General features: G+C 37.2%; 1 protein-coding gene across 3 annotated transcripts in view; it reads left to right on the top strand.

The window, feature by feature from the left end:
- The window catches only part of PTAR1 (protein prenyltransferase alpha subunit repeat containing 1), a 38,153-nt gene extending 17,910 nt beyond the window's left edge, over nt 1-20,243 (top strand). For 2 of the 3 annotated variants that reach the window (XM_051643139.1, XM_051643140.1), the window contains exons 4-7: nt 3,830-3,934; nt 6,907-7,120; nt 12,786-13,102; nt 13,658-20,243. In XM_051643139.1, coding sequence (XP_051499099.1) covers nt 3,830-3,934; nt 6,907-7,120; nt 12,786-13,102; nt 13,658-14,003 — 982 coding nt within the window. In that variant the 3' untranslated portion in view covers nt 14,004-20,243. The remainder of the gene's footprint in view (nt 1-3,829; nt 3,935-6,906; nt 7,121-12,785; nt 13,103-13,657) is intronic. The other variant, XM_051643141.1, reaches the window with a different exon arrangement.
- Nucleotides 20,244-26,760: the final 6,517 nt, after the last annotated feature.

A 26,760-nucleotide genomic window follows, 5' to 3' on the forward strand; every position in this document is an offset into this window, starting at 1 on the left:
GCCTGCTCTAAGACTGCATTGCTAAATCTGACTTTGCATTGCTTTAGGCTGCTATTGGGAGTTTGCTCTTTTGAAGTGTAGACACTCAACTGGAACAGTATTTCAGCTTCTATTCTATTCTGTGAATTTCCTGCTTCGGTAAATTATAGGTCAAGGTGGCCAGACTGTGTGGCTTACACAGTCCTAGAGGACAGACTTTGTCCTGCACACATGCTGGAGACATATCCTTATTTTGAACTAGTATAACCTGGGAAATAGTTGTGTGGGACTTAAACTCTCTTGCAGAACATAGTGGATCTGCCATGGGATGATTGTTTTTATCTTGCTCAGAGAATGCTTGTCTCACCAGATTTGTTTTACAGTCTCCACACACAAATTCATAATGTTACTTTAAGTGAAAAAATCATTGAATCTTAGCCTAACAAATAAAAAGTGTAATAGATATTTACTGAATAACAGTCCTGCACATAGAGAGGGTTTCCTGTAGAATTTAATTACTCTTTCATTTTAGGTTGGAATAATCCCTCTTTTTCCTATGTCAAATTCTCTGCTGAGAGCTTCAGAGAGAGTGGTTAACTCAATAGCACTGAAGATACAGGAAGAGCAATGTTTGAGAGTGGAAAAAGGAAGTCTCTTAAGTCTCTTCCTTGGAAAGGAGACGGTACTTGGCAGAGCAAGAATACTGGAGTACAGATGTGGAAGGCTAATGAACTTTCCACAGGTGACAATCACAAAAGGTTGTATCTGGTTAATTAAGAACGGGACAACATAAAACTACCTACTAGGAAGAGACAGCCTATCTTGACCTTGGAACCATTCTAGACAACTGTAACATGCTTGCCTGTGTTTGTCAGTATTTTAATTAGAAGTGATTGGGAAGTCACAGAAGGACAGGGACTAACCATGAGAACTGAGCAAGAGTTAATTGTGTGGTGTAGGAAGGCATGTAAAAGGGGACATGTCACTTCTTAGGACTCAGAGAGAAATCCCTGTTGTGCTGAATGGGCAACAAGATATCTACAGTTGTTAACCATAATTTCAGTTATCCTGTGTTTATAGAAGTTGAAAAATCTTCCAAGTTAAAATGACCAAAATCTTATAAAGAAAGATTTGTAAAGGACTTGTCATAGATGTTTTTGTTCTTGCTTATACACTTGCCTGACTTACACAGTTGATGGCAAGTCAAAAGACCTGGGGTTACAAGACACTCTGGAAATTCAAACCAGGACAGATGTCAGCAAAAACTTAAGGCAAGTCAAAATAATTTCAGGTCGTCTTCTATGGGAGCTAGAATCTTAAGGGCTAAAAAATTTTGTGGTCCACCTGGCAAAAAATGAGCTAAAAATTTTATGTTCCAAGTTGGCTGTTTGCTGAAAGAGCTTGAAGGAGTTGTATTTGGGACTGTGTGATACTTTAGTCACACTTGTGATTGAAATTCCTTACTTGTGAATAGAAAGATCTCTCATTTGAAAGTCTGTGAAGCTAAAAACTGCTTTACTACCACAGCAGTAAAATTCATCTTGTCTGTAATGTTCCTTAACTTTACTAAAGAGTAAATCTACTTTACATCTGTGAGCCTACTTATTTATAGTTAATGCCTTAGTAGAGAAAGAACAATTCCTTCACCAAGAGTTTATGTTTTGGGAGGTAGCTCGTCTGGTAATCTTAGTCTTTGTTAAATACATGCATGAATTTGTTTCGAGTGCTAGACTGATCTAGGTTGCTTTTTCATTGTCCATGGTGTAAATTATTCTTCCCAAAATGTCACCTTTTGCATTGCAGTAAGAGGGCAGTTATTCCACCTGCCTCCAGCGTCGACATTCCCTGAATCTTTCTCTTGTTGCTTTGCAAAAGTCAAGGTGCTGCCTTTGAACAGTCTGGTCAGTCTGCTGCTCCTTGCTGGTGTACCTGGATTTGCTGTTGAGCACCTGCTAAAAGCATCCCATCTGAAGCATGCTGGAACTTGATTCAGATAAAAACTAATGTCCCAGATTCTGATCTCTGCAAACAGTTCTCTAATGACTTCCACTAGATATCAGGAGCAAAACTTCCTTAAGGGTTTATTCAGCGGTTGGTAAGGCAGCAAAAAAAGGGTGCAGGCTGATGTCTGTATGTACACATTTCACTGTTTTTCTTGAATTTGAAATAATACGTTTTTGGCTGCTAGTGTTTCTGCCATTAGCTTCAGTTAAAGCAAAGCAAGCCAGCTACCAGGTGGAGTCAGTTTCCTATTGAAGACTTTAAAAACAGACAGAAAATGACAGTAAGTGCACACAGGAATCTTTACTTCAAAGCCACTCTCTGCTAGGTTGGAGAAAAGGATATGCAGACTAATGTCCTGGGAGTAACCAATGATGGGGTGACGTCTACAAACATCTTTGGGACAGTCAATAAGAGTTATAAAAGCTAGAAAGAAGAATAGGTTGTGGGGCAAGAAATTCTGTGAAAAGAGAGCAAGAAAGATAAGCAGGGACTTTGACTTTGCTCTGTCTGTATTGGACGTACTTTTGAAATGGTTACATTGAATTAAGATTTGTTAGGGCAAATGCTCTTATTTTTTAAACCAAAGTTGTTTTATAAGTAAGTGAATTTAGTGATTTCTGTGTTTTTGTCAAGTTTGAAAAATATTCTGAACACGTAAGTATTTCCCACTCCCTTTTAAATATAGGGATCCTGGTACTGTATCTTGAGCCATATTTAAAAACTAAAAGTAAATGTGTGCTGTAGAGGGAAGCTGTGTGTAAGAGTAACTGTATTTTCAGAAGTACACAATGATCAAAAAGCTTAATTTCAAGGAATGTTTAGTTATATATGTAACCCTATTGGCAGCCCTTGTGGCAAAGAAAAAAAAAGCTGTTAGTGTTACTGAGATGCTTTTATAGTGTGGAGATTGAAGCAACATTATTGTCAACAGGCATTATGTATAGCTCAAACTCCCTGGCTTTCTGATTAATAACAGAAAATATGATGGAGAACCACACAGAAGTACAGTTGACTCAGTAATTTCTTGGTAATTTTGGGAACCAAAGGGTTGTATGTGTTCTGATGAAGGTAAAGTTCTTTGACCTGTATTTATGTTGTTTGGCCTGGTTGAATAGATACAGTGTATGTGTAATCATATGTATAGCAGGGTGGAGTGAGTAAATCGATCCACCAAAGGCTTTTCAAACTCCAGGCAGGTACCAGGAAGCCGGCCCCCTATGGACCTGCTGCCGGCGGGCAGCTGCGGTTCCGGTCGGCTTGGCTGCGGTGTTAGGCTCGGGCAGCTCCAGCTGGGCAACGATCCCTCGGGAGCAGGCCGGCTCCCTGCGGAGCGGGTACAGGTGCCCCCCTCGGCTCCTCCAGGCAGCAGTGCTGGGGTTCCAGGCGGCTTCTGGTGCTGCTGCAGGGTCTCCTCCCAGGCAGGCAGAGAGCCACAGGCCTGCAGAACTTGCCCTCTTTTATAGACCAGAAATCACTGTTCGAGTGAAGTACCACTGTTCAAATTAGCCAGTTAGCACTGGCCTGGTACCATACTCTGTCAGAGGCATCTTTTACCTATTGTCCGTTTTTTCTGCCAGTTCTCATAACCCTTATGCTCATTTCTTGCTGTGGACTTACCTGGTAGAGCAAGGGGCCTGTTCTAGTCTGTCCTTGGCTATATCAGCAAAAAGACATCACTCTTGTTCTGCTGGCTTGAAAGGCGTTTTGTTTAGTTTTATGTGGGGGGAGAGAAGATGGACCGTTCCCCACAGCTACCAAGGAAATGCCACCCTATTTGTTATTGGGGCTTGTCTTGTGTTTTCAGTTTACTGTGTTTATTCATACAAATCTGTTTTGTCTTTTGTAGGAAAGAATTAATACTGTCTGGCAGTTTAAATCCGCTTAAAGATTTGCATCTTGGAAAACTGGCATTAACAAAGTTTCCAAAGAGTCCAGAAACATGGATTCATAGGTTTGTTTCCCTTGGATTCTATTGCTTCCCCAAACAATTTTCCTTGGTATTTTTCTCCTGTGATTGTGCTCAGGAGGACATCTGGCAATACAGCAGAGTCTTTGAGTCAGTAATTGTAAAATACTGTGCTTTGGCTTTTGAAGATACCTGCCTATATTTTACACTTAGAATTAGAATCATGCACCTAATAGTTGCATATTTTTTTAGTAAACTTTGGAGGTGGGCTAAATTTTCCTAAAGGTTTATTGTGTCTTGTAGAACCTAAAATGCTCAGCCAGAGGGTTCTGATTCCATCAATAGTAAGCACCTGGGTATTGTGGATTTTTACTGCTTTTTGTCCTCCAACTTACTACTATATTGCTTGTCTACAGGCATTTCAGAAAGACAAGAATCTGTAAAAGCTAATCTTTATAACCAAAGTTGGATTATTTTCCATTCTAATACTGATCTTTTTGTTTTTTTGAATTTACTTTTATAATTTCTAACTTAATCAATGTTAAGTCACCACTACTCAAAATAGCTGAGCACATTTTTTTAAAAGATAACTCTCAAATGCATGAAGCTGACCCTCTCAGTTGTGACTGAGGGTAGATGGAATGCCTGTAGCACACCCAGGTGAAGTATAGATCCATTGTTCAATTTTCTTTAAAAAAAAACAACGAAAATTTCTTGGTATGTGTGTTTTTTCATTACATGATTTTCACAGGATAACTTACCCTTTTACAGACATCCTTGTGTATACCTATATACAAACCTATATATACCATATATATATACCTAATTTATAAAATTTGGTAAAGTATTTCCACATTTTTTTTCTTACAAGCGGCAGATGCACTTACTAAAGATATCAAAATATCTGTCATATGTTTTGCCATATTGCCTTTTGCTGTACATTTTGGTGGGGTTTCAGATATATCTTGTGCATATATAGTCAGTATAACTATTGACTGCACAGTCATTACTTAATAATCCTGCATGTTTTTTGCAGTAATTCTAGGAACTATGCTAGTAATAGAAACATGGATAAAGAGACAGAAAAAATGGGATGTCTTTGCTTGAAATGTATTGGAGAAAATTTTCTCTTTAAAAGCTCCAAAATAATACAATGATATTCAACAGGCACCAAACATTTGTTTTATATCTGCAAGGTTGTGCTTGTTTTTCTTTCCTCCCATGCAAAAAGTCTAGAAAAAAGCTCAGATTTAATTTTGTAGTTTGTTTTGGTTTTTCTCAGCCAAAGACTGTAGTATTTTTTCATGTGTTCCTGTATATATCATTTATCTGAATTCCTTATTTTATTAAAAATCATTATTTAAAGAAACTCAAGTAATTTTAGGATCAAAATGATTAGTCTTTTATGGTTTTACCTAGAAGCTAATGTTAATGAAATAATATTTTTTTTCTCTTAAAGGAATTAGTCTATTTATTTAGCTTTTGTGCCTGGACATATTTAGAATTTCCCATTTCTTGCAACTCTGCTGATTGAAGTGAAAAAATACTAGGTGCTGTTGTTTAAATCAAATATATTTAAAAAGAAAAATAAAAACTTAAGTCCTCAAAATTACTACATTTCACAAAATAAAGTGACACAGCAGTCAAAGAGCATGGTTTCTTTGGCTGAATATCATTAGTTAAAATAAATTGTATATAGGAAGCCAGTGTGTTAACACTGGCTTCAATCCACTGCTTGTGAGTTCTGCTGAGAAATGCAATAAGTTTAAAAATTCCATTCTCATAAATAATCTTTAATATTGTCTTTTGAGTGTTTAAGTCTGTCTTTAAAAAATAAGATAAAAAGACAGTGTAAATAAAAAATACCAATAAACAAGTATATGACAAATGTTTTTAAATGAGAGAAAAAGCAGATGGATTGCCAAATATCTTTAAACAGTTGTTGGTTTATGTATTTCTTTTATATATATATATATATTTTTCAATTTTATATATGAATTCCATCATATAATTACATTTTTAAAGAAAAAGTGTTCATTATTTTTGTTTTATTGCTTGATTTCCTTTAACTAGGAGTGACACCTTTCTGAAAGTAACAATTAATTAGTTTTGAAACCAACGTGAACAAGTACAAAAGAGAAAAATCTCTTTGTCACAGACTGAAGGATGTCCAGCTTTCCAAAGCATTCCACATGGGCCCATTGCGGTTTTCTTGACATGTGCTGCAGTGTGGAAGTCTACACATCTGTGATCCCTTTTTGTAGGACCCTTTTTGTGTAGGGTCTAACAGGCACATTTTCTGCAGCATTGAGAATGTCTCAAAATACTTACCTAAAAATACTGCTAAAATACTACAAAATGTCAGTCCAAGGCGAAATTAAAAATCCATATAGGTATTTCTGCTTATCTCAGTCACTTAAAGTCAAATATGTATAATTCAGCAATAAAACCATTTTTTTGGTTATACCTTAACCCTGGAGACCTGAGTCTTTTGCACTTTCTTTCTGCTGGTGATGTACAGAGACTAATCTAGATTGCTGCATGCAGTACTGACAGAGTTTAAATGTACTCACAAGGCACAAGGTTGTTTTTAAAAATGATTTAATTGTTTGGTTTTGGCTCATTTTGGATACTTCATTTTAGAAAAATGAAAGAGGAGCCCATTAGGAATCTCAAGCAGACAGTTCTTGCAAATTTTTTTTTTTTTTTGTAAATTTGCTGTTTCCTTCTGTTTTCTTTTAATATGCTGTAAATATAGTCATGACCACTTACAATGAGCAAACAAACAAATACAGCTGGAGATAACTTATTTTGGAGTGTGTTCGTAAAGTCATGGTTTTCAGTATGATAAGAGTTCAGATGGTTATGTTTACTACTTACTCATCATCTAGTTACAGTGTAGTTCAGACAGCTGAAATATCAGAAAGGTTTGATTGATCTGTATAAATGAAAAAAAAACAATTTTTTTTCTCTTAAAATTGCTCTCTCACCATTAACACTTTACATTGTTTAACCAGACGATGGGTGCTCCAACAACTAATTCAGGAAAAGTCGTTACCCGGTCTTGTGACTAAAGGAAACTTGGGAGCAGCACCTGTGGAGAGAATTCACCGACTAGTGCAGGAGGAAATTGATGTCTGCTCTGAAGCTGCTGGGAGGTATCCGAGTAACTACAATGCCTGGTCCCATCGCATCTGGGTTTTACAGCATTTGGGAAACCTGACTGTCAAGGTATAATACAATCGTGAATAACATCTTAAATTTCCTTGTCTAAAAAATAAATTAAATGCTGGTTTGCCAGGCAAATCCTATTACATGAATGGAGAGTGTCATATTAAGTTAGCACAGGTAGCTAAAAATGTTTTTAAAAAACAGGCAAAACATTGCAATGAGTGTGTTTTGCATTTCTCTTGCCAGTGTAGGCAGATTCTGCTCAGCAGAAAAAACAGATTTCTCTTATCCATGTGTGAAGTTCTAATGAATTTGTGGCAGGTGGAAAAATGAGACTGTGTGGGCTGAAATAAGGAAGGGGGAAATGAAAATAATCCTTCTAGTACTAATCTTGAAATTCCTAGTGAAAAAAAAGGTAATGCATGACAGATATTATTTTGATAATGTAATGTGCTGTCTTTTGGTACTCTTATTGAGCTTAACTGTGGTTTCAGAATGTTGAAGGTTTAAGTAAAGAAGGCAGGAGTTTCAGAGGAAGTGTAATAGTGCTTGTAACTAGTTTCTTCAGCTCCAACAGTATTGTTTGACAGCATTTAATATGAGGGCTGATTTTTGCTTCAGGAGGGACATAATTATCTGATTTTATGCAGCGGTGTGTATTTCCCATCCCATTGTAGCATCTAAAACGTTGAAACTGCATCAAATTTAATTAGTTAAAGTGACATGGTCTAAAATGATATAGGCAGTTTTGTAATGCTGTGCTTTCTAAGCTGTTACGTGAATTCCTTGTAAATATTAGGTTCATACAGTGGCACATCACTTGCTTTTAAAGGCAGCTACTACATTTTTCCATCCTGTAAATACACAGGGGAGTGAGGGAGGAATTTAGTGAAGGTTGTTGAGTCAGTATAGCCATGAGTTTTATGTATAATGAGCCAGCTGTTAGCAGTGGATGTTGTTTTTCTGACATTTGCTGTTAATTGTCATATGAGAAACTTTAGAAGTAGCTGTATCAAAGTGGTAGTAAATAGCAAGCATGTTCTAGACTTCATGAGGGAGACATCCCAGAATTTTAACACATCTGCCTAGCAAGTTTGTATGAAATGATAGTTATGGAAAACTCAGAAAAATTACAGGGTTGGGATGGGTTGGAGGTTAGAAGTTAGGATTATAGGTCTGTATTAATAGGAAACAGGGACTTGGACATAAGTCTTTAACAGCTTTATTATAAAGAGGGGGGGGAAATAATTAGTACTGTTAAGTAAAACTGAAGATATTTTGTACTTTCCCTAAAAGTAGTTTGGAGATCAGGATAACGCTCTGATTGCTTTCTGCACTTGCTGTTCTTTACTGATTTAAGTAAACACTAAGAATGGCATTGTGACAAAAATAACTCTTCTTGGGGCTGGAATTTTTTCGGTGGGTTTACTCATCGGCAGTTGTCAATGTTTTGTGTGACAAGTCACAAGCATGCGTACAGACATAGTGTTTTAAATTTGTTCAGTCACTCCCAAGTCCATTTGCCTTGGCCACCATCCCAGTTCCCCTACTGCTCTTTGGTTTAGGCTGAGTACTAAGGAAGTGTTAGTTTTCTCTGGTTCTGTCCAACTTTCTTTCATTACCTCTGGTGAAATTTCAGTCGTGCTGCTGTTCCTTGAGCAGTGTGTTTAACCCATTGGGAAATCTCTGTGTTTACTCTAGATTTTTTTTCATGACACCACCAACATATCTCTTCCATTAAAAATTGATAACTTCAAAAGGAAGAATTAGAAAGTGATTATTTGTGTGATGTGAGGAAGAAAGCAAATACACAGGAGGACAAGGAAAAGCAGATGCTACAGATTTTCACAAAAATATACAGGTTGTTTTCTTACTCGGTGTCTCATTTTGTACCTCCAGCCTTTTGTGTGTTTGAATATCTGAAAAGGATGGTACATTTAATCAAGATGTGAGACTGGAATTGTGCTGAAAAAATTAGCAGATAAAACTGTCACTGTGCTTCTATGGTCAGTTTGTTCTTGCAAGGTTGCCTCAAATTAGAGTGCCCAGTATTTTTTAGGGCCACATTTCTGCTATAATACAAACTTTACCTGTAGTTTGAGGTAGTTTAGTACAAGGACACAAAGGCCCAGAAACATTATGTATATGGTGTCTTACCATTGAAATAAGACTCCTCAAAACAGGTTTATCATATATTAAACTGTTGGCCTGCTTTGGAGAAATTGAGGGGTAGGTTGTTGGGTAGGGTTTGAGTGGGATTTTTCTTTGCTTCAGTAATCCTAGTACTTTTGCAGATTGAATCTCATTTCAGACTATGGGACAAAGATGGAGCATACTAGAGGAGAAAGTTTTGGCCCTGCAGGAAAATTTTCCTCACAGAAAAAAGGTGTTTCTTCTTTCTTACACTAGACAGTAAAAAACATTGTATTATTTGAATATAGAAATCTCAGGTTGTTTTTCCTGCAGTATTTGAAGCAAATGAATGAGTTTACCTAGTGTTTGAAAAGTGTTCGTTAATATCAGTTAAGGATTTGTCAAAAATAGATTATTCCAAACCAGTCTAATCTTTCTGGTACTGGAGTACTTGCCTTGGGAAAGGGTGAGAAAGCTCGACAGTTAGCTAATGTGGGAAAAACATGGTCTCTAGACACGATCACAGAATGTTAGGGGTTGGAAGGGACCTCCAGAGATAATTGAGTTCAACCCCCCTGCCAGAGCAGGATCAAAACTAGGGCAGATCACTCAGAAAGGCATCTAGACAGGTCTTGACAGAGGAGACTCCACAACCTCTCTGGGGAGCCTGTTCCAGTGTTCTGTAACCCTCAGAGTAAAGAAGTTCTTCCGCTGTTGAGGTAGAGCTTCCTGTGCTTGAGCTTTTATCCATTGCCCCGTATCCTCTCACAAGGCACAGATGAAAATAGGGCGTCCCTGCCTTCTTGATGTCCAGCCCTCATATATTTATAGACATAAATTCGATCCCCCCTCAGTCTTCTTTCTAGACTGAAAAGCCCCAGATCTCTCAGCCTTTCCTCATAAGTCAGGTGTTTCAGTCCCTTAGTCATCCTGTTAGCCCCTCACTGGACTCTCAAGTAGATCTCTGTTCCTCTTGAACTGGGGAGCCCACATCTGGACACAATACTCCAAGTGAGGTGGAGAACCAGAGTCAGTTAAAATTCATACATGTCATGATGCTTCATAGAAATCGTACAGATAAAAAAATAGAGTGTAGTTCAACAAGGTTGGGCAAACTTTTGTTTTCTTTAGGTAGGAATATTCATTGTCATAATTACAGGATATATAGCTACTACTCAGGCCTTTCAACAAAAAACAAAAACAAAAACAAAAAACCACAAACAAGCAAAGAGACAAGCGATGGGGTGATTGTCACGAGGAAGCACCTCTCTCGTGGGATGTCCAGAAGACAGAAGGATGTTCATAAGACATAAAGTAATTTTTCCTGTAAACATCCTGAGTAAGGCCTTGGGTTTTTCTTAGATGACCGGACTGCTAAAGGTACCTGTCTCTTATGTGAGTGGATGTTACAATATTTATTGAATTATCCTTAAAAGTTTTTTCCCTGGACACCATTCTTTTTCATTTCCCCAGTGTCCCAGACCAGCAAGTAAGTTTTGGGCTGCAGTTTATGGTGGATAAGTACCTTGAAGGAGCAAGCACGGGGGCAGGGAAGATGTAAGAGGCAGTGGAGACCCAGAGGTTGAAGCAACTGTCACTGAGCCCGTATGTCCTGTTCTGGAGCAGGATGCCAGTTCCGTGGTATTCAGCTCACTCTTAAAGATAGAAGAAAGCCCTTTATGAGAGGCTGTCAGGAGTGGGGGAAGAGGTGTTTTCATATAATTTCCTCTTTGCTTCAGAGAATAATAGTAAAGGGTTTGTCCTGTTCAGTGTGGAAAGGAGAAAACTGGCTTGGTAAGAAAAAAAACCTCTGTTGGAATTCAGATGTTAGCAGACTCTTTGTTTTATCTCAAGTTTTTGGAAGCTTCTTCTGCTGTTCCTGTGATGTTCCTTGAGGAAAGGCTTTGGTTTTTTTATATCCCAAGAGGTTTAATGGCAATCTCTGTCTTGTTTTTCTAGAACAGGTTTTCTAGTTCAGGTAAGAAGTGATGCTGGGAATCATTCTGTTTGCATTGTGCATAGTTACTATATGTTCGCCTATAACTTTGTAGCTTATAAACATGTCAAATAAAGGAATCAGATCATTCTGAGTTCTAAGCTGGACATAATCAGTTCAACTGAATAAAGACTAGCCTGATTTTTCTGATGTAGCTCTTTAGCCTTATGTTGGTTTTAATAGGCTTTTAAATTTTAATATTCAGAAATGTAAAATAGTAAGCTCAATTCTGCTGAGAACAGATAAGTTGATCTTGTGGTTTAAAGTGCAGAACTGGATATTGGGAGTTTTAGCCCCCTTAAGAATCCTGTGTTGGGGCTGTTAATTAACAGTGTCCTTCAGTGTATTGATCTGTTAAAGAAAGATGAAGCTGGTATTTCTTATCAAGACCTAAAAAAGTGTGTTGAGTATCTCGGGTAGAAGATGCTATTCCTGTCATTTGTATTGGCTCTAGTAACTTTTAGAACACCACAGGTGCACCACAAAAAAAAGGTGTTTAATTAGCTGTGCTTAGTTCTAGGACTTTCTTTGTGGGAGGCTGTGCCTCTAGTGCTGGAGGAGAAAAAGGAATGACTTGCGCCTGTAAAAGTTGTTCAGCATAAGCCAGTCCTGTTAAGTGATGTAGGTAGCTTAGAAAAAGAGATTTAAGAATATACCAGTAAGGTTATATCCAAAGTTTTTAGAAGAAATTGAAAAAGGTAGTTTTGATCTCTCTGGAGAGTTCAAAGTTGAGAGGAGAAGCAATGTGAAGAAGGAGGTTAAAGTCTTTAAAGAAACACAACCATTATTTCTCATAGAGAAAGTAAAGTAAAAGAAGTTTTGCCCAGTAGCCAAACTCACCTGTCTTCCCAGAAATAAATTTTGAAGTTCTAAAAACATTCAGAATTAAGAGGAAAATTCATAGGTACCAGCAGTGTTACAAATACAGTTGTAGTCACCAGTATGTTTACCACAGTTATAGTGAAAGCCTTTCTGGGAGTTCTCCAGTTACCAAGCCATGCAATTTAATTATGGACAGTTAATTATGGACAGACAGTTTTGCTATCCACAGGCTCTAGGACTTGGAACATTATGTTAGTGGTTGACATTCTTTCTTGGAAAATGAAAGAATCAATATGTAAATTACTTTCAATGTTTTCTTTTTCTGAGCAACTCGCCCACCCTCTGGCACCCATAATGCACTAGTCAAAAGTTAAAATACTTCTAACTAGTATACATGTGTAGTTTGGTGTACCCTCTGCCTTCTCTAAATTGTCTTCATTCATAACCATTTTGAGATTGTCAAAACACTGCTTATTTCTCATCAGAAGTGATTTTGGTTATTTTTTTTCCCTCAGCCTGTGGGAAGGTTGCTGGGACATCTATCTACCTTTTCAAAGTTTGGAAGAAATACAATTTCTTGTGTGCAGGCATGCCAAGAAACTTGTCAGCATGCAATAGAGAAGGCTCATAGATTATTTAGTTCTTCTGTGTGTGTTCTTAAGCCATCACCACAGTGGCTGAAATCTGCAGGGAAGAGGTCACCTTGATACAGAAACTGTGGTGGTAAATTCCTCCTTTATACTGGTTGATAGCTGTTGCTGCTTTTTGTTTCAGGTTCTCCTCGATGAACTTTCATCCACTAAATATTGGGTATCCATGCATGTCTCAGACCATAGTGGATTTCATTACCGCCAGTTCTTACTCAAGTCCTTGATAGGCAGAACTGTGACTGACAATAATGTATTGGTACAAAATCAAATGATAAATGAGCAAAACCCTAGCCATCAAAAGGAGGAGGAGAGTGCAGGGGCAGAAGCTGCCTGTGCAGAGGAGCAGAGTGTGGATCTCCCCCGCCATTTAGAGGAAGAGTTGGAGCTCTGCACTGAACTGATTGATACTTACCCAGGGCATGAAACCTTGTGGTGTCATAGGTAAGAGGACTTGGTCAAAAGATTGTTCTTTGGCTGATGTTTCCAGACAAATTATTGTTCTGATTTTAAAAGGTAGCATTCAGTAAAAGGTTTTTAAGCTACCATATCTTAAGCCTTTAGAAAACATTTAAGAGCATTATCAGAGCTATTGAATGGAAAATTTCATTGGTCTTAAGTGTCTTACTGATATTAACTCCTCTTGTCCCTATAGTTTGTGCAAGAGGCACCAGACACTGTTGATGAGCCTTCTCATATTTTGAATGTGTAAAGGGCAAAAAAGATAAGCAAAAGATAGGCAGAAGATGGATCAGCTGCAGGAGACCTCTGCTTTGCCAGCTGGGTTTATGTGCCTGACTAGGTAACAGCAGATTTGTCTAAGTGATCCTGAACCTTTTTTTGTAGAGTGTGAGTAGTGACAACAGATTTTGTGTCTGCTATAGGGGAATCTGGTGGGATGGCAAGTGAACTGAAGTAGTTTAGCAGCAACAGCACATTCGTTTCAGTTCATGACTTTTTTTTGTTTTTTCTTTTTTCTTCCTTCCTTTTCCTCTGAAGAAGGCGTGTGTTCTACCTTCAGCACCACCTAAGCAACAAACTTCCTCTTCTGAGTGCGGTGATACCATCTGTGGACAGCAGTGATGAAACTCTGAATTCTCACCACAGTCCTGCGACAGGGCACATGACACAAGCTATGGATGTTGATGGTTTGAACGAATCCAGCAGCAAACAAGGTTATACTCAAGAAACAAAACGCCTGAAGCGTGCTCCTATGCAGGACTCCCTTGGTCCAGAAGTGGAATACCGGTTCATTGATAAAGTAATATCAACTTGTAGGGATCCAGACCAAGCTAGGTTTGCTACTGCTTACAGGAAATGGTTAGTTACTTTTTTAAGTCAGTGAAGGAAGAGTTTAAAGCCTTCAGGATTCTTCTTTTAGTGCAATATTCTCTTTATTTATCTCTAATTAGTGCAAGTGTTAGCTAACCATGTGTTTCTCACTCTTCTAATGGTCAGTTCTGAAGTTCATATTCAGAGTAGAAGTCTGTCACTTTATTTATTAAAGAACTGGTGTACCTCTTTATTAAGCAAATGCAGTTTGTTCTGTAATCTTTTTAAGAAATCACCTTGTGTCAGCTTCCTAGTATGCCGTTTTCTTATTTTTTAACTTCTCCATTAAGGTGGACTTTAAGTTGTTCGGCTTTCAAAAAAAAAAAAAGTCTGAAATGCTTTCAAAACAGTGTCTGGAAAAAGAATAGGAGGATCTGTCGATATCAGCTAAACCAGTGTAGAGGTTGTGCTTCTTTACTGTAAGTGGCATCTTGCTAATACCTTATTGGATTCAGGGTATATATTCAGTGAGAGCTATTACTTTTGTATTAGCAACCTTTGGTAGAACACCAGACTGCAGTGTTTCTTTCTGAAGGCTCCAGTAATGGTATTGGAGCCATGCCTTTTACTGTTGTAACTGGGTTTTTGTTGGCATATTAGTTGTCACATGAGTTTGATAGGAAAGTATGAAGTTGAAATCCCGAGAAGCAGATGCAGGAAAATGTGACAGAAAATAGTTCAAAGACACACATTCACACTCACACTTACAGTCAGAGCTATAGTTGGAAATGCTTTTCTTAGGACAGACTCCTTTACCTTAATTTCCTACTTGGTATTTATTTATTTATTTTATCTCAACAATCCAGAATTAATGACACTTGATACACATTTCTGAATGTATTGTGTACACTAAAGAATCTCAGCCTGCTAAATCACACAATGGTAACTTGTACTCAACCAAGACCATGCAAGTCCAATAGATGATGGGAGTAAAAAGTAATTCTTCCACTTGGTCATTAGGGCTTACACATTTAAAAAAAAAATAGCAGGAGGGAATTATCTCTTCACTTTTGCAGAGCTTCAGTCTTCATTTGTTGTTTTTTTTCTTTTGACTCTTCCTTAAGAGCACTTCTCCCACCATACATCTCTGTTTACATAACTGTAATTTTAAGGGAATTTGAAACATGTTTCTATTCCGGTGAAATTAAACATTAATGATTTATTATGTCATTTCCATAGAACTTGTCTATATAAGGGATTTTTTACACTAATGGAATTGCACTGGTACAAAGGCGCAGGGGATAAACATTGTACAACTGCAAAAGTTTGTACAATAGCAACATTGCCTCTGTTCCAAATAGACTATTCACAGAGGGGATTAGATTTTCAAGCTAGAGTCTTCGCCAAAATTGCTGTATATTTCTTCTGCCCAAAGTGCCTCCTGACTGTGATAAGTTTGAAGCTGCTGTTTCTGTTGGGCAGAGAGCAACAATGAGGGAGAAATAAACAGGTAACTGGCTTATTAGGTGTCATTTGGAAAGAAAAAAGGCACTCAAAACATGGAATTCCAGAAGTTCTAAATAATTTTATAGATGGGGATTACTCTTGCGTTTTAAAATGAAAACAGAGCACACCCTTAGTCTTAGAGAGTATGTTTGTAACTCATTTCAGGCACAGAGTAGCTAAGAGAGACATTTCTGTATATACTCTTCTGTTTACAGTACTTAGAGAAGACTAACCTGGGCTTGAGCATCCCCATGGCAAAGCCATGTCTAAATGGGCCTCCACACCTGCCTCTGTATAGATGGGATGTATTACATGGCCCTTTGTTTTGAGGTGTTCTGGGATGCTGTCTTGCTTGATGGTTTTATTTGCAGAAGAACATCACTGATGTGTGAAGGAGGTGTGGGAGTGGCTTGAGAGGATAATTTTGTCATTTTGACATAGTGTTGTCTCTGTGATCACTGTCAAGTGGGTAGGTTCAGGCACAAACCAGATTCTGGACTTTCACACTTGAGCAAGAACTATAACCCATGATGTCTTTTGAGTAAGCAAGATACATCAAAGCATGTGCTGGGTCAGCTTCATTAACAATGAGTAACTAATAATCAGTATAATGAATAACTAATGACTAGTATGAACCTGGAAAGTGTGAATTTGGCTGGCAGTGTATGAAGGGTTACATTCTTGGTCCTAGATTACTTAAACAGTTAGTGACATAGTTGTGTGTCTTGTTTACCTTGGCAAAAATTATCTGTTCATAAGAAAAATATTAGTGGCAGGAGCAGATTGAAATACTTCTTAAGCTGTGGAAGGGAAGAGATGCTTTCCTCTTGCACTGGAGTGACTGAGGTTTTCAAAGGAAGAGGTTTATATTAGAATGTGGCTTGAAACCCATTATATATTTCTCCCAGACTACAATCTGGAGTCCTAGTTGGGTTTCTTGGATTGTGTCAGTACTGTGCTATTGACTCTGGCAGTCTTTGCATCATAAACACAGAGGATCAAGCAGCTGCTCTCATGTGTATGTGTGTATTTCCTATTCATATCAGCATGAATTCTGAACACTTGTAGGAAGACAAGATTTGGTCCTATGTAACTGAATGGCGTTGCATTTTATTTACATACTTGGAAGATGTTCTAAGAGCTCTGATTAGAAATGGTGCTGATATTTCTATTACTTTTACAAAACACTGGTGGTTGTAGTATGACTCTTTAACTGTGGGATTTTTAAGCCTAGTCCTGATGGAAATGCTCTCCCACCTTTTTTTCCCAAATCCAGTGAGAATAATTACAAATAGAAATATTTGCAAACCAGACTCTGCCACACAGAAAAATAAACAACAAAAGTAAAATTGAAACAAGTAATACCTTCCCCATTGAAAGAAGTGCAAACAAGAAGATGTCAAAATTGAGCTTTAATTTTTTTATTATAATAATATGAATTGTATGAAAGAAGAACATATGTAACTGAATTACTTCAAGCTGTCAATGTCCTGAAGAGATGCTTGCAATAAGGTGCATTAAGCTCACAAATGTGTGATGTTCTAGAAACTATGATCTTTGGAACACACCTGCTTAACCATTCAGTATTACTGCAGAGTCCCATTTGGGCACCAGTTGGAAAAAAAAAAAAGTGGCTTCAGGCCATTGGTAGTTAGCATACATAGAGGCTACTGAGTACAGCTACTTTAATGTAGTTTAGTTGTTGTTTCAGAAGTCAGAGGATTGTAGTGTAGTCAGTGAATATTCTTGTGGAGGCAATGTCCAATAGAAGTTGCACTATACAAGGCTCTCACTCTCTGAAGTTCCTTCAAATATAAAATCAAACATTGTACATCTGTAAACATCTTCATATGAAGTTGAGCATCTGTACTGATTTTATCTTATGCTGTAGTATGTGTCATTTGAATCGATGCAAATTCTTTTTGTTCACTGGATTAGGCTTTGTAGAAATTTCTTTGTGCTAGAAACCAAGGGTTTTGAGGAACAAATGTGATCTGAAACTGCGGATATTAGAATAGAAGGAATCACACTTTTAAAGGGTTGGATTATCTGCTGCTAAATACATTAATTGTTATTTCATTGGCATTTGGTTTATCTTGTGTGTTACAGTCACTGGAGCAACACATGCAGCATTAAAGATAGCTACAATAACAAACTTGTATAAAGTTATTATTGGAACATATTGCTGTAGCTGCTGTGTTTAGTATTTGCTAATCTACTCATGTCTGCATGGTAATGTGGTGGGGGTTTTTTGACTTCTTACATATTCTTTATACAATCAAATCTTTGTGTCATTTAAATGGAGGGGGGAAGTAAATTGTCCATTTATACTGTTTGATTAATTATATTGAATAGAACTTCTTTTAAGATAAAAGTGCAAAGTGGTAAGACACCTTAGATTCTGTCTTTTGTTAAAAATTCTGGCATTTCCAGTTTTCTTTTAGTGCTGCTTAATTAGAATATGCAGCTAGTCTTTGTGGACAGGGGTGAGTCTCTTCCTGAATAGAAAATCTGTGAATTTTTCAATACAGTACTGAATAATATTGATGAACAGAAGCCAAGGGTTTTGAAAAGGCTTGTCTGCCTAGCCAGACTCAACAAGCATACTTTTTCAGAATAACATATAGTGCAACAGACAAAATGTGACTACTAGATAATAGTTTTAAGTGGTGAGTCTCCTGACACCTGATGATTGCATTTTTGGACAATGTTGTTTGCTTAGTTTGTTTTGCCTTCTGTGAGGGAAGAACATTCCTTAGGGTTTTTTTCAATTTAGTAGGAAGTGAACTGTTGCACATAAGAGCATGGGGAATAAAACCCCACCACTCCTGGACTTTATCTTCTAGAGCAATTTTGGAAAAAGAAGCAGTGAAGTGAAATGTAGATGTGACTTAAAAATGCATGTTTTGTGCTGTATTCGTTTGGTGATAAGATGTCTTTACAATTAGATCTTACTGTTTTATTAGTGTCAGATATAAAGGAAAGCAGGTAACTCATCTATTCTTAAATGCACTTAACATTCAAGTTAGTTTCAAAAGAAGTTCAGTGTCCCTGTCTAAGATAATTTTCCTTATTTTTTTCCTGTGTATGCAGAGGTGTCCTTCCTTTCCAACCTTTTCTCTGTTCTTCCAACCAGCAAAGAAGAATGTAGCAAAACATTGGTGAGGTGGCCTCGTTGCATGCTTGTATAACTCTGACTACCTCCCTAAAAGTGCTCTGATAGATGTCCTTAAGTGGAGTTCATCAGGCTCAGGTTTTTTGGAACCTCATGCTAGACCTACATCCTCTTACAGAGGTGAAAAGCAAGAGCTTTATCTATGAAGCCATCTAGTTTCCCCAGGAGATTTTGAAGGAGAAAAGAAAAAAAATAATCTTGTAGTTAAAGGTGGGAAAACTAGTGTTACCATAAACTTTCATTAGACTTTTGTCTCTGAAGAAGCAATATCTTGCTATAAAATGGAGGAAATTTGTGCTTCCAAGAAATTCCTTCGAAACAGTTTACGCTTTTGAGTTACAGACCTGACACTTTCTAGGGGCTTTTACTTAGTGTGTAATATAACTTCTCAGGGCATAGTCTATTATAGTGAATTAGGGTACATTTTTACAGTTTATAATTATTGATTTAAAGAACCAAACATAAATGCTGAACATATAATAACTGGCTTTAAAATTTTTTTTTCTAGCATAGTCTTTTATATCTTCCCCTAAGATAATACTGTAACTACTGATTTACACTAGATCTTGCCATTTCATCTGCATCATAGGGTTATTCTATATCTTAAATTGATGTTTTGCAGGAAGCTTCTGACAGTTGCTGAGTTTCTTCTCTGTGTTCCTTAGTACTATTCACTAGGATATACAGTATCTCACAAAGACAAATGTTGTAACAATGGGGAAGCTTTTTACACTATCTGTTGATGCACTAAGTATCTTAGATTTATTTTTTAAAAAATAAATTAAAAAAAATCACCAAACTAAACCAAACAACTTTGGCTATGAGTCTGAATACAAGAATTGCAGAAGCTTTTAGTTGTTGATAGCTGGCAGATGCTTATGTACAATACAGCTATTCTGAAGAGCAGAATTCTTAACTGAATTCTGGTTTATTAAGTATCATTATCTGAACCATATGGAACGTGCTGCTAAACCTACTGTATAGCTGGAGAAGGAGAATGCACAGCAAGGGGCATGTTTTCTTCATGGGACACTTACTGAACAGAATATAATTATGGTGAAACAAAGAGCTTTTGTTGGATGAAATATTCTGTATGTTCATTGTACATTAAGTTATTAAATTGGTACGTCATTAATACAGTAAGATTTCTGGAATGGCTGTGTAGAATGAGTAGATAAATGTTGGGTTGTTGGGTTTTTTGTAACAGAGTATTCCCTGTTATTAAAAATTCACATAAATGATAGAAGATACCATAACTGTTTTTCATAAGACAAAATATATTTATACTTACTGTGTTCATTCCCTTTTGTTCCAGGTGTTCCTTTCTTAAGTGGCTACATTTAAAGCTTGGTAGTCATGTTAAAAAGTGTGCCATGAAATGTAGTCTTTAATTTCATGTAATACAAAATGTAGATCTCTTAAATGGTTTTAAGTATCATTAAGATCCAAGGTAGTGACAGTATTTAAGTGAGCAATTAAACACTAATATTGTGACACTGTCTTGTCCATCAAAGTACTATTCTTTTTAGGGAAAATTGTGTATTTTGTCAAGATATGTGAAAAAATATTTGTCACAGCTCTCCCTGTCACTGGGAGAAATGCAGTTGGGTTTAAATATAATATTTTGCAATATTTTTTGTATGAAAAATTCTCAGATACACACTTGTGATCTGTGTCAGTTTTACGTAAATTTCCGATGCAGATAAATAAGATAGATGCAAAGTTTTGTAGCAGAAGGAATAAAATGATGATAGGACAGTAAGACACTGGAAAGTAATCTCACACATTACCAGTATTCTACAGGATAGTGAATGTAAAACATTACGTTTGTTTTTCACTGGTTTTACTTTGTGATAGGATTAATTCCTTTCAAAAGGGGATCGTTTTCTTTTTTTTGTCATCAACAGAGGGTTTATGTGTGAATAAATTATATGTATTTATTCCCCCACGAAAAGTGTGCATGTACGCATGGATGGATGGATAGCAGAACTTTTTCCTATGAAAAAGGCAAAATCTCCCACATACGACTATTTTTGTATAACACTGATAACTTGTGAACAGAACTCCTGTAGAAGACCTGTCCTAAGTCTGGACCTAGCAGGGTCATTGCTGCTGGAGTCAGTGGGACCTCTTGCTTCCCCTCTCTGGCTTAGTCTGCCTTACTTGCATGTATGCATACACAAACCGAATTAATACTGGCGGTATTCATTCCAGGTGCTTGTAAGGAGTGTTGAGATGGTGAAAGTGTTTGTAAGGTCTTGCAGGCTGGAAACTGAGAGGTGCTTAACCAGTGTCCTACCTGGGAGATGCCTTTCAGGAGTCCTCCGGGAAGAAAGAGACAGGCGTGTTTGGGATGAAGCGCCATAGCACCAGAGAAGACTGGGAAAAGTACATCAGACGCAAACTACCAACTGAAATGGGTATTTGGGTACAAAGAATAAGCAGCCTTTTTTGGTATTTTATTTTCAATACAAAAAATATTTTAAAAAAAATATTTCCAAAATTACTTATGATTTTGAGTAGCTTTTGATTTTGAATAACTGGATTTGAGGGCTCTCCCTAAAGGCCTTAATTTTATTGGGAAGAGCTACACCTTTCCTCTCTCCTCCCAGACAATGTGATTAATTCCAAATGTTCTAAAATGAGCACCTGAAGTCACAGTGGATTACTGAAAATATTACTCATAATCTTAAATAATAAATTTTAAAAAGCAAGGACATGTTTTGCTCATACAGGATTTTTTTCATTTTGCCTTAGCAGCTGTTAGGACAGAACAGAGAAAAAAATTGTAGGTAAGCCCTGAGTCAGTATGTACAATCTTGGTTTACCTAATTGGGGGGTTCATTACATCAGAAAGCTTAGTATGAGCAAGTAATAAACCCTCCAGGGTCCTTGTGCAGAAATAACTTGCAGGATCTGGTCGTTAGTTTGTTTTTGATCTGAGTGCTTGATTTTTATATCTGCTAAAATGAGTTACAAAATTCCCACTGACTTCACTGACACAGGATCAGGCCACTCTGCAGGGAGGGTATCAGCTTCTGAATGGTAGTTTTGACACTTCTAGTGTGGATTGTGACTTCTTTGTCTATTGCAATGATCATATATATGGCTTCAAGGAAAAAAGCAGTTAGGGTGGTGTATATTCATTAGCCCTGTGGCTGAGGAGAAGCTGTTAATGTTTGTGAATATTACAGGTTTAAAAGGGCAGCTGGAGAGAAAGATGGGTACTACAAGGTACCAATAACTAAGAAAGCTTGGTTTTCTCTTTTTATTTTCTCCTTATTTTTTTCGTCTCATTATTTTTTCTTCTATTTTTTTTTCCTCTCATTTTTCCTTGTTTGCCCCCTCTTTGTTGTCTTCTTTTCTTTCTCTTTTTTCCTCTCCCCCCCTGCTTTGTATTTCTCTTTTTATTTCTCTTTCCTTTTCTTCCTCTTTTTTTTTGCTCCGCCTTTTTTTTTTTTTTTTTCAGTGGAAAAACGTTTCATACAATATACCTGTATGCAAACTAAGGTAACACATTAGTTTTCAAAGTATTGCTTATCAGTAGCATAGAGGCTGATGCCAGAGTTTTTTACAAGGTTGCAGATTGATGATAAGTTTTTACATGGTATGTGATAATTCAGGCAATGTTGAAGGGAGAAAGGCTTATTATATAGTAAATGACTGATGTTTTACTCTTCTCTAAGCGTGGTGTATACACTTATGGTGCAACAATAAACTACATTTGTCACCCTGTCATCTCACAAATGCTTAGGTAACAGCTATTTTGTTTTTTAAAATGCATCTTCTTAATGTTGATTTGAGATGTTTTACAGTTACTTGTTCTTACCTAGTACTAGATAATTTTCTCCACACCTTTATTCCATCTTCAGTGGATGCTACGCAGGTATAGATTATTTTCATGGTTATAAATCTAGCTTTGCTGTGAAGGGAAATTTGAAATTGCACCATATAAACTGTTCAGTTTTCTAATGTCTGGTTAGAAACATGGGAGGGCATCCTAGCACTACTTTTCAGTTGTGCACACAGAGTTTTATCTTGTTTATCTCAAATATTTTGTTTTGCATGATAATTTATTTTTTACATATCCTATTGGTACAAAAAGTATTCAACAAAAATAAATAAATAAACTGAGCACCCCAAAAGTCCTAAATTCTATGCAGATGTCTTCCAGAATTTACACGTACAATTTTAGTGGTGGTGGTTGGTTAATAGTTTTTTCACTTATTTATCACAGACTTGTTTTTTATATGTATTACTGGCAAAATGGACTAACCACAGCTGTAAGTTATTGTATTTCTGTAGAAAATGGAAAACAGTGTAAAACAGTTTTTGTTAAATGTTGGCAGTTTTTAAATAAAGTTTTCATCTCCTTAAAAAAAACTCCTTTGTTTTCTCTGACAACATGTATACCCTGGACTCAATTTCATTGTTAACCAACAGACACCCTTCCCATTTATGGCTAATCTCTTTTTCAGTAATAAGTTTATTTTAATGAGAAATGCATGTTCTCTTGTGAATTTAGGTGGTGGCAGTACAGAGTTGTAGTCTGTTTAAACATCCACGTTAAAAACTTTTCAGATGCTTTGTTCATCTTTTGTTCGAGCAGTTTATGAAAGAATGGAGATGAACAGCAGCTCTTCTGTACAAGAGACTTCTTTCTGGCAACAGACAGCTGTCTAGAGTAGCAGGACTTGGACAGTTGAATGATGCTCACTTTGTTTAAGTTCTTTAGGTTTCAGGGTGGTGTTCTGTGATGTGCTTGCCTGTTTTAAAAAAATCTGTAATAAACTGAGTATCTTAGGCCGGTCTTTCCAGAGTCCACACAATTTCTGTGCTGTCGTAATTGAAGGGAAAACATTTCATGGATCTTAAGAGCAGGTAACTGCTCTCTTATTTTCAAAAAATATACGTCGTTTGATTCAAATTAAAGATAGATAAAATATAGAAGCATAGTACTTTGATCGCAGTTGATTGTGTTAAAAAATAAATTTTGCTGTATAAACTTTGAGACCACCTGAAGAAGAGTCCTCAGATGACCCCTAATCTGAACTGGATTAAAAGATGCTTGAGGTATGCTTACTGGTTTTGTAAACTTTCTAATTACACAAATACATTAATATCTGAATCCACAGGTTTTGATCTGCAGTGTTGCTCCTCAGATAGCATTCTACTTCATGTATAGTTTTGTGCTTTCATTTATAAAAAATTGTTGTTTATCAAAACTGACTTAAATGTTGAGATATCTTTCATAGACTTGAGATAATACTACAGTAAATTTGCTTCCAGTCCTTGTATGTCAGAGCAATCAATAGCTGTCTAAAGAGCTTTTATTCCAAGTAGTTCTGAGGTTCATGTAATTTAAATAAATGTTTAACAAATTAGTACATTTTAAAATATTATTAAAAAAGAAAATTTAATTATTTACAGAATGTGTGGTTGGGCTTGTTTGTTTGTTTGTTTGTTTTAATCTAAGCAAAGACTACATGAGGATATTTTGGTGTAACAGCATATATAAAAGATTCTTCAGATGAAGTTAGCTATGTATTTTAGATAGTTCACAGTGCATGACTGGAATCATAGGTTCAATATTTCTGCAGTTTATTTAAATGTTTGTGGCATTGTCTTGTCATCCTGCTATCTTGATCAGCAGATACATGTGCGTAGTAATGAGCTTAGACACATGAAAGTAAACTAAAATGTGGTGCACCTGTGTAGTCATTCTCTTCTGCTTTTGTACTTTGTAATTTTTTTTTTTTATCTAAAGGGCTTCAGATCTTCCACTGTTTTCCTCTTGTGGTAAGTACACATTTTCTCCAAATACTGATAAGCATATGAAGATCTCTAGAATGCCCTTGCTGGGTGCCAGAAGGCAGTGGTGGATTGGTTTCTCAGAAGTATGGAGCACCTGGCTGTTCCCTTACAGTCTGGGGTTACTACACATTTGAAGAGCAAGCTGTGGATTCACCACTTCCTTTGTAACCAAACCCCTTTGAAGCACCTTTGTGTACTACTCTTCTGCAGTATCTGATGGAGAACTAAATATAGAAAGAAATGGAAATGTTATATTAAGAAATAACTCAGTAGAGAAGGGTAAGTTGGTGAGGCACAGCATGGAAAAGGAAAAAAAAAAAAAAAAAAAAAGAGGTATGACAGAAGCAGCTTGGTCATTTGGCTAATTCTTACCACTACCTACGTGAGTTGTATCTGACATGCAGACATGTTGACAAGCAAGGAAAGCAGTGTCTAAGGGAAGAAGACAGCCCTCTGAGGGCAAGCACATTTTGACATTTGAAGTGAAATGCTCGCAGGGGGAGGAGTTTTGTATTTTATGGTGGGACTGCTGTTTTGTTTCTCTTGCATATACGGTATCTTAACTCTGACATGCTCTATAATGCCCTTCAGCAACTTTTGTTGCTGAAGTGATCTTACCTAGTGGCTTTCAGCTCAAAAAACAAGGTGGATAACAAAGATTTTTAGCTGTAGCACCTGTGGGATTTCAACAGTCTTCCTTTATGTAAGCCTTTTTGTTTAAACAGAAGTATTAATCTGCCTGGCACCTCCAACAGACTGGAAAAAGTGATGTCTCTGAAGGCATTGCTTGGTGATTTCTATGGCAATCAGTGATTACCAAGTGGTGTCAAGTAGAAGGCAGGAAGAGAAAGATCAGTCCAACCATTAGTTTTCATTACCCACCTTAAAGCTAAAAGCATAGGTCTTTAATTAAATAGGGACAGACATGAAGCAAAGTAAAACTGAGGCACCCCAGTTATATGGTGTCATTTCTGCTTAGCACATCTGGGTGTGCATTGTTGGCTGTGTGTGAAATTACTGCATTTTCAGCTAGGAAGATTTCTCAGAGATACAAACAGATCAATGAAGTCATGAAAATCTAGTAGCCACTGATAATTTCCTGACCTTAATTTCTCTCCTTGTTCGAGTGGCATCACTACTGAAGGGCAAGAGGGCTTCTTCTGAGGAAAAAGGAAAGGAGCATTTCTCTCTGTGCATAGCTGCTGTCCTTACAATATATTGTCTAGCCCGATTCTGCAGCTGACTGGTCCATTTTGTACCTCTGCTGTTTACGACACCACGGTGTCTCCCGATTCCCAATCCTGCACATTCCTTCATCAGGCTGCACTGCTCCACTGGTCCCCTTGGACATCCCAGACCCTAGGGTTTGCATGCTCATCAGTTGCAACTTCCCAAATTGCCTGTGGTTTCTTAATAACCTATCAATTAGTGTGATACATGAGGTCTGTTTTTTGCCTTTGCCTCTGTTCATTTGTTGGGCTTGTGCCTCTGTGTCCTTGTTTATGGCTTCCCTCTTTGGTTTTGAAAAGTATTTACCAGATGCTCTTGAGGGAGCAGAGGCTCTCTCCTACGTACCCTTGCACAAACAGGTTTGCTGGTTTTCAGTGAAGTTTAAAACCTTGCTTCAGTGTAGCGTATCATACCTGAGACAGCTTTAGTCTTAACTTTCTGAACCCTTTTTGGGTTTGACTGGAAATGCAAAAGCTTTAAAAGACCCTTCAAAAGGAATGGATTTATTGGTTACTACAGCCCAAACAAACACAGCCTAATCAGTTTAGTAGCACTGGACTTGAAACTTAAAATGTTTCCAGTTCCTCCATCTGTGATTGCACCATCTTACAGGGAAAACTGCAACTACTGCTCTGAGAAATGGGAGAGAGGGATGTGTGGCAGAGGTGAGAAGTGGTTTCTTAGGGGCTAGAATGGAGAGATAAAAGGAACAACATGAAATATAAATAGATTAATTCCATTTCTGTCTTACAAGACTTCAGGTTTTCTCAGTCAGCAGTACGTCTTCAATTACAACAGCCTAAATCTTGTGTGAGAAAAAGAACATACTTGGCATTAGTGAAGTGGATGCCACCCAGTTAAAAATAGGGATGCAGACTTAAAATGCCCATTGGTACACAGTAGAGAAACACTGGCTGCTGAGTCATGTTTAGAACTGGAAGATTAACTGGGAAAATGTCTATTCTTTGCTATCTCTGCTGACAGTTCACATGGTTGAAACTGTCGGATCCCTTATGGGAGCTATGAGAAAGTAGCAGCGGAACTACTGTTGGTGACTCTGGACATTGAAGAGAGAAGGGAAGGTACATGTCTCCATTCCTCTCTA

Source organism: Apus apus, chromosome Z, assembly GCF_020740795.1.
Source record: "Apus apus isolate bApuApu2 chromosome Z, bApuApu2.pri.cur, whole genome shotgun sequence".
NCBI lineage: Eukaryota > Metazoa > Chordata > Aves > Apodiformes > Apodidae > Apus > Apus apus.